Here is a 21,850-nt window from a genome sequence, read left to right as displayed (position 1 = left end):
GGCTAGGTCATTCTCATCTTAAACATAATTTGACATATTTCTATCCTTCTGCTTTTATCAAAAGGGGTTAATTCGTAAAGAAAGAGTGAGAGAGACATTTTCCAGCCAAATCTAAGGCAGTCAAAAAACTGGACAGAGCTAGATGACTTTAAATCCATAAAACATCTTCAGATCTTATTTTTGTCAAATCTCTCACCAGATCACTAATAAATAGCCTAAATTAAATACTACTTCTCACTTGCTTTCTTTTTCTCAGCTTTTACTTTGGCAGAGAACCTGTTCAGCAGGAAACTATCCCAATGCCAGATGGCAGGAAATAGCAGGTGGCAGATTGAATAACCAGCCTTTGAAAAACACCAGTATTAGCCTCTAGCCCCAATTCTCAAATATGGCACAAAATTCTTTCACTTTAAGTTTTTGTCTTGCCTTTTGTTTTTAAGAAAACTGTTTGAATTTTGTGGGGTCCAGGGATTGACTTGCTTCCTCAATGGTCAAAGTGGGGACTTCAGCTGACACGAGATGATGTTTGAGGAACCGTCCGGATCAAAGCAGATAAACAGAGGCGGCCTCACACACTCACATCTCTCACCTGAGTGAGAGGTCTCCCCTCTCACTCAGCCTTGTGGCACAGACCCCCAAGAGCAAGGAGAAGCTGCTCCAACCAGTGTCTGCCAACTCAAGGCAAGAGCAGCATTTGAATTCCTTTCCAAGTTCCATTCTTTTGTGGGAATACTGGTGCTATTATACACCTCAGCTTGGACTGCTTAGGCCTTTTAAAACCATGTGGAGAACAGTAGGAAGCAAGAGGAGATAGACCGAAGCACTGGAATAGGGCTGTGAGAAAGCGTGATCACGGATCCTGGAGGGCCTGAATGCTAAATTTTGCTCAAAAAATTTTTTTTTCTTTTTGTTTTCTTTCAGTTCACTGAAGAGTGTCCTAATGTCTCCTAAGTGCCACAAGAAATAGCAATATAACTCAAAGCTGATTTTCCTCTAGAATTGTTATGCTATCCTAGTTTTCATTTTTGTTTCATCTGTTTTATTTTAAACTTCTAAAGTATAAGCTTCCACATGTCTTCTAATGAAATGTGTACTTATGTAACACCATGGTTAGTAGAGCATATTCCTGAAATCATTTTTGTAAATCTCACGTTAAAACAACGTATTGAATTGGGGGTATAAATAAGGAACAAAATTTTTATACTCTTTTTGTTTATTATTATTTTGCCTTCTTTTTCCCATTTCAGACTTTATAGTGAATGAGTTTTACCCTCAAGCTTTTATCAACTGTTGGTCTTTATGACTTTTATGATCACATTGACTGCACATCAGGACCTGCTGATGGAAGAGGGATTTGGGCATTGACATTTAAGAGTTAACCCCAGTTTTCTCTCTTCTTATGCTTTATTTAGATTTCGACACAGCCCCAACTGCTGGTACCTGAGAGATTGGACTATCCACACCTGGATTAGGCAGTGTCTAAAATATGGTGCACAAGACAAGGCCTTATACACTCTTGTAAATAAGGTGAGTGGTTTCCTGGCATTTGCAGCTTATTCTCCTGAGTTTAGGTGATTTGGTGTTTGTACCATTACAGAACAGCAGAGAATAGTACAAGAAGTAACTTTTAAATTTATTTGCCCTCAGAAAATCTTTTTAGAATGGAGCTGGTATAAATTAACCAGCACATTAACAATAAACATTCCGGTAGCTGTCGCTGTTCCAAGCACAGTGACTTAAAAATGGAGTGGTAAAAGCAAAAGGTAATCTAATCACAAGAACTTTGTTGGTGGTCATTTCATTCTTGATCCCTGAGTCTTGGATTTTTTGCCTAGTTCCCTTTGGTGAAGTTTAGTGAGAAAGACGTGACCATTTTGCTGGAGTGTGATCTCCAGAGCATTCAGATCATCTTACACATTTTTAAGAAGACAGACTTCTAGGTTATTCAAAACATGTCTTCCTAAGTCCCTGACTCCTCCCCTCAAGCCCCAGAGCCCCTATGATTAGGGTCTTTCTGCGTGTTATACTCTACCCAAGGGTTGAGTCTTCATTCCCTTCATAGTATGAAATAAGTGCAAAAGTTTAGAATGTTAGTATTGTGAGTCTCAAGCTACAATCCTAGTTTGATCCTTAACAAGACTTTAACAGTATTTCTGTGGAAATGTATTATTTCTGTAGTGTCACTGGAACTTCTATGGCAGACCTCAAAAAGAAATACTAATTTTGGTTTTGGGAGGTCTTGTTCCCATGACTTGGGCCTAATTTAACTTAATATACATTTCAGATAGTTTGTGTGTGAGACATTGTATTGGGTATGGCATTGTCCCAAAAAAGGAGCAATGTCCTGTCCTTTCCCTTGGAAAGCTTATAATTTAATAAAGTAGATAAGCAGGTTCACTGATAAATCTAATATTAGGCCCCAGGGGAAGGAATGGATTAAATCTTGCTCTTCAGTTCAGACTTTAATGACACAGATCATACTCAAAGAAGAAGATCCCTATGAAAACAAAACAAGAAGTTCTGGAAAGACAAAAAATGTCTATCTCATTTTCTACTCTTACTAGTCTTTTAGTGGAAAGAACACCAGACAAGGAGTCAGAAGACCCAAGCTTAACCTCATAAATTCTACCAATTGCTCATAACTTCAGGCAAATAGTAATTTTATTCTTCTAGGTCTTAGTTTTTTCAACTCTTAAGTCAAGTGAGTTGTACTAAATCAGTGATTTCCAACCCTGGCTGCCTGTTAGAATCACGCAAGAAGCTTTTAAAAATTATAGATGCTTTTCTCCACCCCTAAGATTCTAATTTAACTTAATCTTTCTGGAGCCCAGGCATTGGTATTTTTTTAATTGTTTTTTTAAAAAATAGATTTTATTTTTTTGGAGCAGTTTTGGGTTCACAATAAAATTGAGCAGAAGGTACAGAGATTTCCCACATGTTCCCTGTCCCCACACGTGCACAGCCTCCCGAGCGAGCCATTTGTTACAACTGATGAACCTATATTGACACATAATCACCCAAAGTCCGTAGTTTACATTAGGGTTCACTCTTGATGTTGTACATTCTATGGGTTTAAACAATATATAATGACATGTACCTACCATTGTAGTATCATACAGACTAGTTTCACTGCCCTTAAAATCCTCTGTGCTCTGCCTTTTCATACCTCATTGGTGTCTTTTTAAAGCTCCCAAGCTGATTCTCATTTGCAGTCAGTGTTGAGAATCACTGACCAGTTGATTTCTAAGGTTCCTTCTGGCTTTAATGATTTATCATTCTAAGATACTTTGTTTTTACCCTGCCTTAGGGATTATTGCAGATTTGGTTGACTGCTTTGATGAATTTAAACACTGGTCATGAGCTACAACCTTTAAAGCAATGGATTCTAAACTTTTTTTCCATTTTGGCACATCTGAGGCATTCTGCACAGTGTGCTGGTAATAGTGACTCAGTTCAGCAGTGGTTTGCAACTGGGGTTTAGGGTTATCAGAATTCCTAAGGGGATGGGTATAATTGGAAAAAAAAGAATTCCTCAGGTGTTTCTGGTGGTTGACGGGGGGACGGGGGGGATGAGCCTACTGAAGTAAGGATTTAAAACAGACGCATGACCACAGCCTAGACCATTTAGTAGTCAGACTTGATTGTGCGTGCAAGTCACATGGGAGCCATGGCAACTTCAGGCTTCTTGGGTCTTTAAAAACTAGTCTAAGAGACAAGAGATAACAGATGCTGACAAGAATGTGGCAAAAAGAGATCCCTTGTGCATTGTCGACAGGAATGTAAATTGGTACAGCCAGTATGGGAAACAGTATGAAGGTCCCTCAAGAAATTAAAAATAGAACTACAATTTGATCCAGCAATCCCACTTCTGGGTATAAATCCAAAGGAGATGAAATGACTATCTCAAAGAGATACCTGCACCCCCATGTTCATTGCAGCACTATTCACGATAGCCAAGCCATGGAAACAACCTAAATGTCCATTTACAGATAAATGGATAAAGATGTGGGGTGTGTGTATATGAACATATACATACAATGGAATAGTTAGCCATAAAAAAGGAGATCCTGCCATTTGAGACTACATGGACAAACCTTGAGGGCATTATGCTAAGTAAAATAAGTCACTCAAAGAAAGACAAATACGTCATGATCTCACTTATATGTGAAATCTAAAAAAGCGGAACTCATAGAAACAGTGTAGAATAATGGATGCCAGGGACTGGGAGGACGGGAGAAATGGGGAGATGTTGGTCAAAGGATACAAACTTCCAGTTGTAAGATGAGTAAGTTCTGAGGATCTAATGTACAACGCGGTGACTGTAGTTAACAGTACTGTATTGTATACTTGAAAGTTGCCAAGAAAATAGATCTTAAATGCTCTCACCACTGCCACCACCAAAAAAATGGTAATTATGTGAGGCAATGAATTTGTTAACTAGCCTGATTGTAGTAATCATTTTGCCATATATATGTGTGTTAAATTATCATGTTGTACACCTTAAAATTACACAATGTTATGTGACAATTATATCTTAATAAAGTTGGAGAAAAAGCACTCTAAGGACCAGAAAAAGCTGCATAATGTGTTAATGTGTACTTTCTCATGGGAGGCCATTTTTGCATTGATATTCATACCTTCTGAAAAGAATCACTGAACGAGTGAAGTATGGTGTTTTTTTATTGTCTTGGTTTGGTTTGCGGTTTTTTTTTTAGTTATGATGAAGTGTTAGAATTGAGCTTTATTTTTCAGACGTCAGTTGTCTTATATCAGACACCCACTCACAACTTTCTCACCCTGACCAACAGTTCCAGTTAACAAACTGCATGAGTCACAGCTTCTATTTCACCGTCCCAGATGCTGTAAAATGATAGTCAGATATTTTACAGCTAACGGTGCCAAGGTTTTTCCTGAATAATACATAGGCATAAATTATAAACTGAATTAAATGAATATTTTTTCCCTTATCTTACTTTTATTTTCATTACAGGTCCAATATGGTATTTTTCCAGATAACTATACATTTAATTTACTGATGGATCATTTCATAAAGGAAGAAAATTACAAAGGTAAGAAACCAAACCCAGTTCCATTTATAATGGATCTTCAGCTCCCAAAGGGAAGTAAATGTAGGCACTTTTACTTTTTTTATTTCTTAATGACTCTCTACATCACTCTTTCAGTCAGAAATAGGTGCGTAGTTGATGTACCACACCAGTTGGCCAGATAGGAGAATCATATTCAGGTCTTTTTTCCTCTGAGTTTCTGAAGTTTATTTGTTCATGTCTCTTTGGGCAAAGGACAATGAATTTAGTTAAGCAATAAACCTTGCCTGAGCTTCCATGGCTAGTTAAGATTATATTAATTCAGCTATTAGCTTGACTTTTTTTAAGCACCATTTGCTAACTTTCTTTATTTAAATCACAGTTGTTACAGCATGTGAAGTGTGTAAGTATAAAATCTTATATACTGGAGAGAGTAGTACCCTCGCTATGAAGGAAAGTCATTTCACCTCCTAGGCTTTTGTTCCCCCTTCTCTAAAGTAAGTGCATTGGTGAACTCTGAGATCTCTTTACCCCCAAAATCCTCTGACCCCATGGAATTAATTTAAAGTGGCTCTTACCTTCAGCTACAGTAAGGGAGGCCAAGGAAAGATGGGGATGTGGCAGACCCTACAGAGCAGTCAGGTGGAGCCCTGCCAGTCTCCAGTGGACAGGGAAGGGTAGTACAGCACGCTTGTGCTTGCAGCTACGCAGACAGTGAAGAAGGAAAGAGGAGGCCATGCCGTTGTGTAAAGACACACACTGGCTTCCCCTTCCACCATTTCATCCTCAGGCTTGGTTCTGAGGAGCCATGCCTGTGTTAGGGTAGTCACTACCTCAGGAATGTGGATGTGGACTGGTGGTCACTTATGCTTTTATGACACCTGTGATTCCTGTCATTGGGTTACATCCTCTTGTTCCTGCACACCAGCACCCTCAGCCTTTTCCATTGCATCACTGCCTGGACTCAGTGATGAGGCTGGGGACCGGGGACCTCTCTCCTTTCTCTTCTCTGGGCCTCTGCTTTATCTTCTCTCTCATAAGGCTTGCAGTTGTTGACTGCCTAAAAATATTTGCTGTGCATTATTATTATTTTTTTTTTTTTTTTGCGGTATGCGGGCCTCTCACTGTTGTGGCCTCTCCCGTTGTGGAGCACAGACTCCGGACGCGCAGGCTCAGCGGCCATGGCTCACGGGCCCAGCCGCTCCGTGGCACGCGGGATCCTCCGAGACCGGGGCACGAACCCATGTCCCCTGCATCGGCAGGCGGACTCTCAACCACTGTGTCACCAGGGAAGCCCTGTGCATTATTTTTTGAAATGCTCATTATCCCTTATCCATTTTAAACATGGGCTTCCTGAATTCAACTAAAAGATAGTTAGCTTTTGCATGTTTCATTGTCTGTCGTCTGTGAACATCAGATTTAAGAATCCTTATTACTCTATCATTGGAAAATTATGTAGTAGCAGTTTTCTCCCCTCTCTCTTTAAAGGTAATGTTGGAAGGGTAAAAGGAGTTTTGGGTTTGGTTTTTTTCTTTTTTTTATCCTTCTAAATTCAGAGTAAATAATATTGAGGATTTTTTAAAATAAAGTTTTGATGAAGATTATTATTATTTATGGCAAAAATTTAGAAAATGTTATACTTTTTATTGCTAAAATAGGAAATACCCAAGTATATAAATAATTATGGAGGAAAAGGAAATTACTTATACAGATCAACCTAATTTCACTTCCCAAGCTGACTGAAATGAATATAAATGAGAGATAAAATAAATTTGATTTATTTTTCATGTGTAATTTTGGATTCAGTATTGAACAGTTGGCAAAACAGATTTTTTTTAAACTGATTTGTAACTTTGTGTTCTTTTAAAATGTCGGTTTGTTGGTGAGATGGGAGTGTTGTTTGTTTAATCTCTTCCAGGTTCTTATTTTGCTACTGACTGACTGGGTGACTCCTCCCTGGTCTGCCTGTCTATCTCAGTTTCCCTGTTTGCAAAAAATGTATAGAAATTCTTGGCTGTGGCCTTATGTAGAACCATGACAACACACACAAAACCAGCTGGTTAGCAACAGCTGCAAATCAGTGCTAACTCTTATGCAGCTCTATATGCAAAAATCGGTTAACAGAACAGCTCAGTCAGTTATTCAAAAACATTTGTTGTGCCTGTGTTATGTGCAGGCACCGTATTTTAAACCAATATTAACATTGTCTGATTTAACAACAAATACTAAGGGAAAGAAATTGTTTGAATTTGATTTTCTTGCCTTCTGCCTATGTTGTGAAATATTGAGGGACAATAAATTAGACCTTGCTCAAGGTCTGGTCTCCTATGATCAGCATTCATGTGAAAACAAATATCTTCTATGTTATACTCACGGAATTATAACTTATGAATAAGCATTTCCTTTCCATTCTTTCAATTCTTTTAAATTGAGCCTGATTGTCCTTTTTGTAGTCATCAGTTTTCTGTCTTTGAAATAATACCTGAGATTTAGAATTGTCTCTAGCATTTGTTCTCTTTTGCCCAAACAGGGAGAAAATTCCAGAACATACAGTGGGGCAGTCAGCCAAGCCCCCTCTCTACTTGTCAGGGTGACCTGGAAAATATATTTGCCTCCTTTCTGTATGCCTTAGCTCTTCCAGCTGATGGACATGATGCCTTAAATTTGCTTCACAGTTTATGAGGCATTTTCACATGTATTATTTTGTTGGACTGTCAACAGTCTTGTGATGTATGTGGGACAAATGGTATTTTAACATCATGAAGATGATATTGAGAAATTGAGCGGTTTATTTGACATCCTTGAGGACAGTGATACAATAGCACCTGATTCAGTACACAGTAGTGTGTACAATAGAAGCTGAAGACTTGGGAAAGACCTAGTTTATGGAAGAACTAGGACCAGAGCCCACATTTCTTAACTTCTTAACTCTGTTTATTTTTCTGTCATGCCCCACTTTTTAAGAGTGTTTATAGTTAAATACAGGTTTGATGATGTTACCTAAAGCTAATTACCTCTCATTTTTACTTTGATCTTCTTTCCAGATGCTCTATCCGTGGTTTTTGAGATCATGATGCAAGAAGCTTTTGAGGTTCCCTCCACCCAACTCCTCTCCCTCTACGTTTTATACTACTGCCTGGCAAAGAAGACAGACTTTAGTGTAAGTGATCTACCTTAAAGCAGCAGTGAGAGCCTTAGAAGAAGCAAGCAGTGGCTGCTCAGTAGCGATGTGGGCACCAGAGGAAACCTCTGCCCTCAGCATCTGGAAAAAGATGCCTGATGTATAGCGCTGTGGCCCCGTACAACCAGGAATGAGTGTTCATCCTGTACATTTTAGGTACTGGGCTCTAACAAAGTGGAATTGGACATTCTTCCACTCGGAAGAATCTCAAGGGAAAGTCCTTATGTGCATTCTGAGACTTGAGCTAGGCTAAGTGCACCTCACACGTGCAGAAGTAGGTAATCGATGATCAGTGAGAGCTGGGCATGGCATACCAACGAAGCAGTGAGGCAGCCAGCTTCGACCACGACCTCAGGTATTAAATACTCATTGTTTAATTTATGTCAGTATTTTCCTAAGGTTGCTCTGGGTCAGTCCAGAAGACTGAGTTTGGTTTCATCTCTTAGGTTAGGATATTTAATCATTGTTTATTGCTATCCTAAGAATAACAACAGTAACAACAACAATAGCTAATACTTAAATGGCACTTACTTTACACCAGGCTGTGTCCTTGGTGTTTTAGATTTATTAATTCATTTAATCCTCACAACTCCATGCAGATGAGAAGACTGGGGCACAGAGATGTTACATAATAGCCACCCAGCTAGTAGGTGATGAAGCCACCTGGTGAAGCCAAGCAGCCTGGCCCTACAGTCTGCCCTTAACCTCAAATGTAACACCAAAAAATACTACTTTGGGTAGGAACTGAAAAGATCATTTAGTCTAGCCCCCATTCGAAAAAAATTTATTGTGTATTTTGTTTTTGTAAGATGAACATCATAGCCTATGGCACACCTCACGTTCATTAGTTCATTAAATATATATTGAGCAACTACTACATTCCATACGTTTCAAGTGCTCCTTATACAGTGGTGAGCAAAAATTTCCTTCTTACAGTCTAAGATGAATATAGGCATTTAAAACAAACACACGAATATAAAATGATGACTATTAATGATCACTACAAAGACGTCTTCTATGAAAAGCCTGTATGGTAGTGAGTTTTTGTTTGTATTTTAAACTTGTTAGGAAAGCCTTCTTCCTTAAGGAAATATTTCCTGAGTTAATATTTGAAGCATGAATAGGAATTAACAGACTGAAGAGAGGAAGAACAATCCAAAAAGAGAAAATGACATGTGCAAAAGTCCTGTGGCAGAAAGAACATGCTGAGCAGAAAGGGGCTGGAAGAAGCTAGGAAGTTAGTGTAGCTGCCACAGAGAGAATTGTAGGGTGAGATGAGATTGCAGAAGGTAGGTCATGCTAAGCTGTTTCATCTACATTCTAAAAATAGTGAGAAGCCACTGAAAAGTTTTAAGCAGAAGGGGTGGCATGATCAGATTTGTGTATCTGGGCTGTAACATGGGTAGGAGGTTGGATCAGGGCCAGGGTGGTTATGGTCAGAGCACGTAGGAGACTATCATGGTCGTCTGAGTAAGAGTAATGGTAGTGTAGGGACCAGAATGTGGTGGAGTTACAAAGTAGCCGATGACCGTATCTAGGAGGCAAAGAGCATGATGAGGAAGGAAGTAGATGTGGAGGCAGGGAGGTGGGGGTGAAGTCTGACCTCCTCAGTTTCTGCCTGGGGTATCTGGACAAAAGGGTCACCATGTGTTTGCAAAGACTTCTTTTGATGAGGAAGATCATTAATTTGGCTCTGAATGTGTTGCATTTTGAGATACCTTTGAGACAGTCGAGATTTCACAAGGGAAATTGGCATCTTAATGGGAAAATCTGGACTGGAGATGTAATTTACAAATCCACGTGTAAGTGTCTGCAGACGAGCCACAGGCCAAAAGGAGAGTCAGGAATGTGTTGGAACAAACACCGTGGGAGGAGGTGGTCTGCATGTAGAACGCTCCTCAGAGGGTAGGTGAGACGAGGACTTTTATGAAATGCGTTGAGCTTAGTGGTGTGAGGGCCATAGAGTAATGGAGCAGGAAACCAAATTGGAGTGGATTGTGGAGTGAGTCCGAGGTGCAGAAAGGAGACAGTGAGCATCAGCGGTGTTTTGAGATGTCTGGCTATGAAGGGGAGTGGAGGGAGGAAGGAGAGAAGGAGGGTTTGCTTTGTATTAATGGGAGAAGCTGAAGCATGAAATGAGAAAACCTTGAGGACATTGGTAAAATAGCTCCTAATTTAGTCCATAATAGTACGTAGAGTAGAAGGTAAAGGCTTGGAAGAGACCTGATATTTTATGTTAACACATAACTAGCCTTTCATCTAAGCAGCAGTGGTTGTATTTTCCCCAATCATCCAAAAATTCTCTAACACATCCATTTGCTTTCATTCATCTTTGTAAACGTGCTTTTGGAAGAATCACCATTGCAGCCACCTTCACCACCCCTGCTCAGTTCTAGCGCAGCAAGGATGCTGCTCATTTGGCTTTTAGCCCCTGTTGCATCCTGATACTATAGGTCATGTTTTTCCCTAAAGAAAAGAAAAAATGCTTCTAAGCCTCCTTATTAATTTTTCCCTGGGCCCCTTTTCATGCAGTTTTTGTGGGGGAAAATCAAACCTCTGAGTGATTTGCTTTCGCAAGTGAAATGACCTGGTCCTTCATTACCAACTCTCTTGCTTATGTGTGCTGCAGAAGCCCCTGAGGAGGCTTTGCTTTTCTCCCAAGGTCTTTGCTTGTTTCAAAGGTTTAGAAAAACCTTAAGAAATTGCACTTGCATTGCACAAAGGTCATTCCCAGTAAAGAGGTTTGGGTGCCCCTTAACACCTGGGGTACCCCACTTATATACCTGGCTGCAATTGTAGCTTGCACACTTTGTTCATTCTCTGACCAGTGCAGGGCCACCTGAGCTTTGCATTCTGTTATTTCCAAGCTGGAACAAAGGCTCAGGCCGCTGTGTGCTCCTACTGCACCAGCACCGAGAAGATCACAGCCCTCGTCTGGGGAGTTGCCAAGGCTCTCCTCAGGCCTGCCTTTACAGTGAGTCCCCCGTCCCTGCTGTTGCTAGTCTGGAGCAGCCTTAGCAATGCTTGTATTTTGCCCCTTCTTTTCCCATGTCTCATAAGGCTTCAATTTTATTGAAGTGTAATTTTGCACCCTGGGTTGAAAGAAATGATTGCCAAGTGTTTCTGATTGCCTAATTGATTTTTGAGAGGCATAAATCTATCTAAAGGCAGCCTAATAGTTATATTTATTTGAACACTGTGAAGTAGAAGGAGTCTTATTGCTGAATTGTTTAAAATTCAAAAAGCTTGCTCTGTCATTTCATAGCAGTGTGAGTACAGGGCTAACAGCATGGGTAATCTTTGTTGATTGTCTCAAGGCAGTGCTGGTCCAGAGTGTACGCTTTATTTTTATTTTGTTTTGCTTTTCTGATCGTAAAAGGAACTCTTACTCACTGCCCCAAATTTGGAAAGTAATGAAAAGTACAAAGAAGAAAACCAAAATTGCTTGTAATTTCACTGCCTAGAAATCTGTTAACATATCGGGCATTTCTATTCTGTATTTTTCATTAAACATAAATATCTTTTCTTTCCAAAATTAGAATTATAATGTACCTTTAGTTTTGTTATTTTGATTCTTTTACTTAATGTTATAACATGTTCTTTTTTCCTCTGTGTCATTAAAAATCACATTTTTGCATACAAAATGCATTTATGCATTGCTTGGCTGCACCGTGATCTGGTATATTCTGTTGCAGTGGGAAGAGGAGAGGAACTTTGGTGCATCCCTGTTACTCCCAGGCCTAAAGCAAAAGAATTCGGTGGGACTGAGTTCCCAGTTGTACGGCTGTGCGCTTCTTGGTAAGCTGGAGGTCCTTACAAACATTGTTCTTCATGGATAGAACTGATGCATTCTTTTACTTCATAATAAAATTATAATTTGATTTAAATTTGCGAGTGAAATTCCAATACAGCTTTCATTTTTAGACGTAAAACTAGACTTTGATGGCCTTATGGTTACGACCTAAGACAGTAAAGCAGGTTCTAAAACCTCCCACCACTGGCAAGGTGAGAATTAGTTCTGATGGCTCTCGATTATATTTAGTGGTAATCAGTGTGAGGAAGGGATAAAGAAAGGAAAGCTCTGGCCCTCTTTTGGGAGAACCGGCCAGTAGGATCTTTCCCATTATTAACAAAGATCTTTCTGTCTCTTAAACCTAAAGTCCAGGAGGAAAGAAATTAAGAGTTGGAGTTGAACACATATCCTTGGTATTGTTTTCAGGTGTGAGGGAAGAGAAATTCAGAGAGCACTTCCAGCAGCACTTGGGAAAGCAGAGAGGGGCTCATTGGTGCAATGTGACTGTGCCACACACAGGACAGCTAGCTCTGCTTTAGACCCCGGATTGCATGAGAATCAGACAGTCAGGAGGGCAAAGCCTTCTGAGGAGCAGCCTCGGCACTTGGGTTGTGTGGAATCTGGGCAAATAACATTCACCCTAAGTGTGCATAAAATGTGTCCCGATTTACACAGGTTTATTAAATGCATGTTATTTCATTATCCTTCCAGTCTCTCTCCTAAGTAGGTAGGCATTTGAGAAAGTCCCTTCTGATCATACATTGTGTCTGCTTACCTTTGTTTTCTGAAAATCATCTAAGTTATAGCAGTTTGACTGCTTTTGGAGTTGATCTTCCCCAATAAAATATAGTGTGGCATTCTCAGATGCTGATTCTGATAGAAACTGACTCAGAGAGAGGAGTTCATCAGGCTGGCGATCAGACTAACAAAAGAGTTGACCACTCTTTTTAAAAATCATTTTCTCTTTACTTACCATCTACTTTTGATATTGATTTACACGTTTTTGGCCTTTGCCTTCAGATGAGCACTCAGGAGTGTTACACTGCATGAATTGGCCGGGAAGTTGTCAAGGCTAAGAAAATGTACTTTGTTGTTCCTGTTGCTGAGCAGAGGCCCGGGTGTTTTGGGTCTGGGAGCATCAGATCCAAAGCCCTTTGCTCTCACTGTGTCCTGTGCTGTGCAGCCTCATTCACCTCTCACAGAAGCAGCTTCCCAGAACGTGACTGCAGCCAGCCCCAAGCATCTTACAGGTCTAAAATTAGCTGTCACCTGATGAGCTTTGTCTGTTTATGTTCCACTACAGCTTTCCCAAATCCTCCTTCCTGGGAAAGATAAGTGAAGGTAGATTTAAGACCTGGCAGCTCAAGGTGACTTTGGTCATTAGTGCAGAAGTTTCTGTTCCCAAGGAGTCCAGAGACAGCCCCTGTCCTCACTCGGGGACCTTGCTGCCAGCCGTGTTTTAAGCTCAAGTTGTGATTGTTTGAGGTACCAAGAGAAACATTCATGTCCTGAGACCCAAAAGGATGAATGAGGACTATACGATTTAAGTATTGATGAACCTCAAATAAAGGAAAGGAGAGCAAAGTGAGATTTTTTTTTTTTCATAAAGACAGTCAGTGGGGTGTTTTGGAGCATTTTGAAAAATGTCAAACATTTCCTGGCAGGGGAAGTTGTCAGACGTTGACAAGATTTCCACTGTAAAAAAGTTGTGGAATTTCTTTTCAGAGGAAGAGTTTGTTCTTGAAACAAAACTAGTATTTCAGTTGTTTAACTTGTTTTGTCAGGGTAGTTCCACTTAGAGGCAGATATAACAACCTCTGTAGGGACTTCCCTGGTGGTCCAGTGGGTAAGACTCCGCACTCCCAATGCAAGGGGCCTGGGTTCGATCCCTGGTCAGGGAACTAGATCCCGCATGCATGCCGCAACTAAGAAGTCCGCATGCTGCAACTAAAAGATCCTGCATGCCGCAACTAAAGATCCTGCGTGCCACAACTAAGACCCGGCACAGCCAAATTAAAATAAATAAATAAAAAATAAATAGCAACCTCTGTAAATTTCCCTCAACCCTTTGATTCATATATCCTCATGATAATCTCCAGTAGTCCAAATGAAAAAGAAGAAAAATAAGTTCACATGACTTTATACTGAAAGGTGTATACATAGAATTTTACATTTTTCATCATACATCCAAAGTGTCCCCATTCACTGGGTGGGATGAGGCTCTTGGTATAGGTTTGAAACGATCCTTCTCTATTTCTAGAGCTGCCAGGTAAGTATTCACTTGTGCCTTCAAGTCCTCCGCCTCAGACATAGTGGGAAGCCACGGCTGAGCCTTCTTCATTGTTCTTTTTGACCACAGGGAAGGTGGAATTGCAGCAAGGGCTGCGGGCTGTGTACCATAACATGCCCCTGCTGTGGCAGCCAGGGTACCTCAACAGAGCCCTTCAAGTAATGGAGAAGGTGGCCTCCTCCCCAGAAGACGGAAAGCTGTGTAGAGAAGCGGTAAGTTCCCTGTCTCTAATTCAGTGGGATTTATCATTTCCTGTTACTCATAAGTCAAGCTTTGGATTTGTTTTCCTTGTCTCCCCCATGCCCCACTTTCTTTATCTCTGTAGAATCATGTACTTATTCAGGTGAAAAGGAGTGAAAAACCACAAACATTCTCAATGTTACTGACAAAAAGCACTAGAAAATAAGATTGATGTTGATTTTATAGTTCACTATCTGGGAGGAAGACCATTCCCCTTCCCTAAAATTCAAACTGAATTCTGTAAAATACTGTTTAATTCTGCCCGACCCCTAAAGTAAAATCTCAGTAGGAGCTTGAGAGGTTAAGATTTCATTTTTAATTTTTGGCATTTCTGTCTCCTCATTTAGTCCCCGGAGCCTAACTGCTTGTCAGTTTTTTCCATCATACAAGCTCTCAAGAAATGAGTCTAGGGACTAGAGATGGCACTGTCTTTCTTTCCTTCCATTAAACTATTCTGTGGTGAATGCATGATGCTGAGGAGATCTGGACCAAATGTTCCTTTCATAGTTCTAAGGCGTTCACTTTGCCTGGACTAGGACACTGTCCTCCCACCAGCCTCAAAGCTCATCCCTCTTGGTCACCTTGGGCTCTTGACACTACGAAGTTACTAGAGTGAGCTCAGGCTACAGGAAAGCACGCGACGAGCTTACACCCGATAGGGAGCCAACAGTGTTCGTTGCTGCCCAAGCAGCTGTTGTAGCCAGAGTGAGGCATAGAAGGACATCAGTTGTTTCATTAACAGGGTGTAAAAGTTAACTTTGAGCAGCTGGTTATTTGTTTTGCCTTGATGCTGATCACTAGGACTCACCTCATGGCTTCCGCTCAGTCACAGGATGCACAAGTCTGGTCCCTATACTGGCTCCTTATACTGGTGTCTAGTGAGGCCGTATGTTCTCTGCCAGACATTTACCAAGTATACACATTTCTAAATACATTTTCATGTTTTAACCCTGCTGTAGTCAGTGCTGGTGATTGAAAACACAAAATTATACATAAATGCTTTGCGAGGGAAATACTCCTCCCAGCTGGAGCCAGATTTGCGTTGTTTGTGTCCTGACTTCATAGGAGTGTGATTCAGATGTCAGCAAGAGTGGGATATGTGTCACATATATGTATGTGTATGTGTATATATATGTATACCCCACATATACATTTGGGTATAATGTATTAGTGGCATTAAGAAGCCTTGGAGTATTTCCTGGATTTTTGTTCTGAAGTGACATGGACAGAATTAATCGGTATCCATGCAGGTGCTAATGCTGGCCTTGAGGTTGTTTCTGTCCCATCTCTGATGATTAGGCCCTCTGAGGGTTGAGGGAGGTTGCCCCAAAATGAAAGTAGTAGGGGAGAGGGGTCAAAACAAAAAGAAACCTTCCGTTTTATAGTTTATTTACTTTCTAAGCCATAGAAATCACCTGTTACAATAAATTTCATGTATGCCTATCTGGTCTTTGTCAGCAGCTTATATAGATTGACTGATCCCTAATCTCTGGATATCCTATGAGCTAAAATTTTTCTCTGAAGAAGGCCCCTGCCTAGATTCAGAGGCTTTACCGTGCATTCAAAGTGGCCCATTTTGGTTCTGGTCTGTAGTGGTTTTTCTTTCCCTTTCTCCCAATTCCAAAGCAATTGAGGAAGAAAAACATGGAAGGGGTGGTACTTCAGTACCCATCAAGCATAATTCTTGGATTCTTACCTGGGTGATTAAAAGTGAAATCAAAAGCTGCTGTGTTGATTCACTTATACAGATAATTCTGAGCTTGCTTATTCCATTTGTTTTGTACTAAGTGTTCATGCCATGGGACAGGGTGTTTCTAGTGTAAAATTATATAACCATTTCTGTTCCCTATAATTTGATAAGAGAACTCTTCTCGCAATATTTTAGATCCCAGGTTTCCCTTCCTTTCCCTTCTCCAGCCTCCCTTCCCAGTGCTTTCAGGGCCACAGGACATTTAATCTCTGCCCCGCTTTCTGCTCTGCAGCTCGATGTGCTGGACAGAGCGCTGAAGGCGGCTCTGACCGCTCAGGCCCAGGGGTCTTCAGAGGACCAGCCCCAAGAAGGTGAGAAGACCCAGAGGTCAGAAGAACTGGTGGAGCAGCTGGATGTGGAGGAAACTGAACAGTCCAAGCTTCCCCGTTACCTGGAACGATTTGAGGTGAGTTGTAGCAGAATTGAGTCCCTCTCAGCTGTGCATTAAGCATGCTTCTCTGCCGTGGTGATAGACCAGCAGTCCTTTCATGCATCAATGTCACACACAAGGCCATTAAAAACTGACATCAAAAATCACATTGTTGGGCTTCCCTGGTGGCGCAGTGGTTGAGAGTCCGCCTGCCGATGCAGGGGACACCGGTTCGTTCCCCAGTCCGGGAAGATCCCACATGCCGCGGAGCGGCTGGGCCCGTGAACCATGGCCACTGAGCCTGCGCGTCCGAAGCCTGTGCTCCGCAACGGGAGAGGCCACAACAACGAGAGGCCCGCATACAGAAAAAAAAAAAAAAATCACATTGTTATTGCTTCACACAGGAAGTGGTCTTAAAAGAAACAAATGGAATTTTTATGCTCCTTTTCATACTTGAGCGAATCGGTCACAGTTTTCCTAAGGCAGCATGTCATTATCCACTACTCATCCCTGACATCTGCCTGATGGGTGGGTAATAGTTTGCCTTCTCATAGCAAGCACCTGACTTCAGCCCTGGGTGAAGAGGATCTGGTCATTTCTCCATATTACATTGAACCTTCTTGATCACCAGAAACCCAGGTAGAAATCACAAAGCCTCGTTTGAATATGATGAAGATGAAATGCAGGCATCTTCTCTTGCTCGGCTTTGTGGTGTGCACTAGGGCCATTGGAAATGCTCTCTGGACTACATGGATGGTGTAAACAGGTTTCTACAGGTTTCAGGACAGCCCTGAGCACTCAAACTGCCTTTGGTAGCTTTCAACTCTACCTCCCAAAATGCTCTGTGATCAGAGTCAGGGAGGAAGAGCCATGTTCAGATTTTAAGCCCTTGGCCTCTTCCTTGCTGTGTTTCTCATCTATTTAGCACAAAGCGGGGGGGAAAAAAAAAAGTTGCTGCCTGAAGGAGAATTCATTGTGTGAAGCAGAAAACGTTCCCATCCCTCCCAGCTGACCCATTGTGTCCTTTTGGTGCAGAGGGATGTATACTTTGCCAGAGTATTACATTGAAATCTTTGCAGTAATTATATTGAACCAGCTGTGGGAAATCTATTTCCCCTTGTTCTAAGGAGGATCCTAATACCTTTAGTAGCTGTTTTTCCCAGTACTTCTATAAGGTAATTGCTCAACTTCCCTTTTTTATAATTTAGAAACTGAAAAAGGAACGTTAATCGATGTTTTCAGGGTACACGGAGAATTAGCAGCTAGGTTAAGAATTTACATACCTGTTCTTTCCTCTTAGCTTTGCAGATTTAGAAAAGCTAAAAAGCAAAAAATCTGCTTAGCCCCATAGATTATCATTTACCATGTTCTTATTGACCAAGGCTGCCCCACGACTCTTAAAAGTTACCACCTTTTTCTTATTGCTTATATATTTAATCTTGGAGAATAGAAATCTGTGCCAGCATTAAATTCTCAGCCCTCACTCTTCCACAATGCATTTTTTTTTTTAAATTCACACGAAAAAAGACCAATATTTCTTGACTGCTAGTTGTGTGTTAGGCACTACTGCGTTTCCTTTATCCTCACCTGGGTGGTAGATACTGCTCTTCCTGTGTTACATGACACTAAGGTTGAGGGAACCTAGTCCATAAGTGACTGACTTTGGATTTGAACACAAATTTGAACACTTTGGATTTGCTGACTCAGAGTTGAGTCCTTATTCTGGTGTCCCAAGCTGTCTCCTTGGCCTCAAACCAGGTGGGAAGTGATATCAGAAAGAAAGAATTCTCATTTTACACTTCCTTTTCTTCCTGGTGCCTGATTTTTATTAGTCCCAGGTAATCTTTTTGGGGCTCATTTTTGTGGCTGAGCTGTCACACCAGACGTCTGGCCACTCCTTGAAGCCCATGGATCCTTCCCACCTTCCAGCCCCTGCTGTTAGAGCAGGCCTCATCACCTATGCCAGTAAATTGCATTTGTTTTGTGGAACATGGGGTGTGTCATATATGCTAAGTCTGGGGCCATAAGTGGGTCTCTGATGATCTACATCTTGAAGCACTTAAGTAGATTAGTGTTTTTAGTACTTTACTTCTCCAGAAATACAATACCGACCAAATGGAGCTGCCGTTTCAGATGGAGCCATAAGTAGTCAGGATGTCAAGGCTGACCTGCAGTGAAGCACAGCACGTGGAGGCTTATAATAGTGCAGGCACTCATGGGAGCTGTTTAGCATGCCGTTAGTAAGAAAGCGTTGACATGAATTCCATCTGTTGAAAGGAATACTGGTTAGGCAAACATTTATCCCAGTAATTCTAAAGGAAAAGCTATGGATGAACTTGCTCCATTTTATCAGCTGCTTCTGCCGTTTTGTTTCCATCTTAGGGTTCTTTGTTCTTGGAGTTTGCTGCTTAGTTTGGTGCAGGTCAGAATGGAAATGAAGGTTTCTTGTCTTGTGCAGTGTTTGTGGTCTAAAACAAGAAATTACACAGGGAGTCACAGCATATGGAGTTCCATTTACCGTTTGTGAGTGAAGGGGAAGAAATGACATGTGGTGCATCTTAGCAGAATTGCTGGGCTGAAATTTAAAAAAAAGAGCAAAAGCTAACAGTGCCTGGATGAAAGGCAGCATGACAGGCTCCCAATAAAGTACCTTCTCCTGTGACCAGAATGTGTGGAGATTTTGTAAGTGACTTAATCTCTTCTCTTTTCCTCTTTGTATTCTTTACCTACCTGCCCCTCCCACATCTCCTTTTTTTTTTTTTTTCTTTTTTTTTGTTTTCCTTTGTTTCCAATAGGCCTTACATTCTAAGCTACACGCTTTGGGCAAAGTTGAGTCAGAAAGCCTTCTGACCCTGACCACCCAGCTTGTCAAGGAACAGCTCCCTACCTGTGAAGCAGAAGACATCGCTGCCTACGAGCAGAAGCTGCAGCAGTGGCATCTGGATTGGGTACATTTGATTCAGAGGGAAAAGGAGCAGAGGGAGAGGGCCAAGCAGGGGCAGGAGGCTCTAAGAGCCGCAAAGGCATCTGTCTAATTAGGCCCCTCAGGGCCCACAGGAACTTCACAAGAGCCCATCTCAGGATCCACAGTGACCCTGAGGGCAGCCTCAGTGTCCTGCATCCATCTTCTCCTGTTCTTAAAGCAGACCCCCTAAGGTACAGAAGCCACGCTGTTCACATGTCAAGCCATGTGGCCACCCACCCGGATGCCAAGAAGACTGTGGAACCATGAAAGTGGCAAATGGTCAGACTGAAGCCACTAGCTAAATACCTTAAATAAGGGCTCTCAAAGCTTATAGTGGCGTTCTTGGGGGACAGGGATCAATTTTGAAGACTGAAAATCCCTGATACCTAGCGATGGTGGTGGGAGAAGCCGTGACTGAAGAATCTGGTCTCAAGCACAAGCTTTTGAATGGTCTGTGTGTCCCCAGCCGAGGCCACCTGCAGGTCCTGAGACCTTGTCCCCTAGTCTCCTCTCGCGTGCAAGCTCTCAGCCTGAGCTGGGTATGGGATGCCCGCACATCCCCACTTTCCCCTCCCAGACCTGAACTGGGAGAAGTTCAGTACAGGAGCAAACACAAGACCTACTGGCTCTCAAATTTCAAGGACCCCCGGTGGCATTTTTAGCATGTCAGGGCTTTTGAGGAGAGAGCTAGCCCTAGCTCTGAAGCTTCCGTGGCTTGATTCCCCATCATGTTGTGGTAACTTTCTTACAAAGCATTGTCTCAGCCCCTCATCAAGTAGGTAAAGTGAGCCTTCTGTGTACACACATGCACACACATACAATTTGTGAACACAAGTTTCAGTTAGAAATTGGAGAAAATGAGAGATGGGATGGGGCTTGCAGTGCGTAGAAGACATGAATGATTGTAAAACGGTCAGGAGGTGGAAAATTTCTCTCTGGGGTTTCTCTGTGGAAGGGGTCAGTGGCCACTCTTGCTTGCTGTGTAATTTTGCCCTTATGTGTAGTGGTGTACTTTTATGCAGGATTGTGCTTTTGTATCAAGAACCTGTGGAAATAAATGTTCTAGGATCATTTTGGTGTATTCTTCATCTTTGGGGCAAGGGAGGGAGAAGTAGGGAGTTTCATCATCATTATAGTCACTATGATTTTGAGCAACATATTTTCAACCCTCCTTCTCCAGTAGACTGTGGCATTTGTAATAATAATAATAATCACCACAACCACTAACTTGTGTTCAGGACTCGCTGAGCTCCAGCAACCCTATGAGTGAGCTACTATTACCCTATTTTTGAATAAGGAAACTGAAACTAAGTAACTTACATGGGGTCAGTCTCCCACTGCTTCTCACCCTGCATGTTCCCTCCGTACATACCTGCAGTCAGTATCCAACACAGGGCCTGAGTCTTACTTAGGAAGAGGGTTATGACCAAAAGTTGGTTCTGACATTTTGGTTTATCAAGGGCAGGACTTTTTCAGCCCTTATTATATCAAGAGGCAGGTTCAAGATACATCAAAAGACGCCTTTTGCTCAGTAAATTAACAACCATCACACATGAAGCATCTGGTTGATATTTCAGCTCATAGTTTTGCCTGCATTTTCCTCCTTGTCTGTGCCTGTGGCACTTTACTTCCAGGCTTCAAGAGACCACTTCACTGTGCTGCTGCCCAGCAGGAGTTTCCAAGCTCTCCACTCCCGGACTTCTTCCACACGTGTGCCCGCATCTCTCTCAGGAACTCTCGAGAGTCTTTCCCCACCATCTACTCCCGTTTCCCCAGGCTCTCCTCCCCTGAGCTATAGGATACCCTACCACCCTCCTAGATGGTGAGAGCTGACCACAGTTGTCCTTGGTCTTTTCACCAATATCACCGTCTGTATTTCTTCCACGTGGATGGAGAAACTGCTGTCAGTACCCTGGCCTCTGGGGATGACCTGAACTGTAACAGATGACCTTCCCTCTAGCTGACCTGCCATAGTCACAGCCAGACCTCCAGTCTCGTATCACTAATCCAAGATCTTACAGCCTGAAGTCGCATTCTCCCAGTCTTCCCTTTCTCTCATCATGTGACTCCCGCAGAACCAGCTCTTCCCTGTACTTTCTGCCTGCAAACCCTTAGCCTTAACCCTGTCACTCAAACCCTCAATCTCCAGAATTCAGACTCTGCTTGCCTTCCTTCCAGTCTGGGCCCCGTGGTTGGCCCATCCCACTGACGCATCT

The 21,850-nt window shown here is 41.9% G+C and overlaps 1 protein-coding gene across 8 annotated transcripts in view; it reads left to right on the top strand.

The window, feature by feature from the left end:
* MRPS27 (mitochondrial ribosomal protein S27) overlaps positions 1–21,850 on the top strand; it is a 124,755-nt gene that overhangs the window by 70,188 nt on the left and 32,717 nt on the right. For 5 of the 8 annotated variants that reach the window (XR_016392676.1, XR_016392675.1, XR_002647654.2 and 2 more), the window contains exons 5-10: positions 1,413–1,527; positions 4,991–5,069; positions 8,090–8,205; positions 11,922–12,024; positions 14,379–14,521; positions 16,532–16,705. Coding sequence is in view for 5 of the 8 variants with exons in the window: in XM_089908983.1 (XP_089765109.1) it covers positions 1,413–1,527; positions 4,991–5,069; positions 8,090–8,205; positions 11,922–12,024; positions 14,379–14,521; positions 16,532–16,705 (730 nt within the window). In the remaining 3 variants the exon portion in view is untranslated. Of the gene's footprint in view, positions 1–1,412; positions 1,528–4,990; positions 5,070–8,089; positions 8,206–11,921; positions 12,025–14,378; positions 14,522–16,531; positions 16,706–19,464; positions 20,706–21,850 lie in introns of those variants that run through there. The other 3 variants (XM_022595518.2, XM_089908982.1, XM_030759661.2) reach the window with 1 other exon arrangement.

The sequence above is a fragment of the Delphinapterus leucas genome, chromosome 3, assembly GCF_059928025.1.
Source record: "Delphinapterus leucas isolate spDelLeu-1000000601 "Yukka" chromosome 3, BTC_Dleu_Yukka2, whole genome shotgun sequence".
NCBI classification, from domain to species: Eukaryota; Metazoa; Chordata; class Mammalia; order Artiodactyla; family Monodontidae; genus Delphinapterus; species Delphinapterus leucas.
Note: the sequence above shows the minus strand (reverse complement) of the source record. Positions and strands in the feature narration are given on the sequence as shown.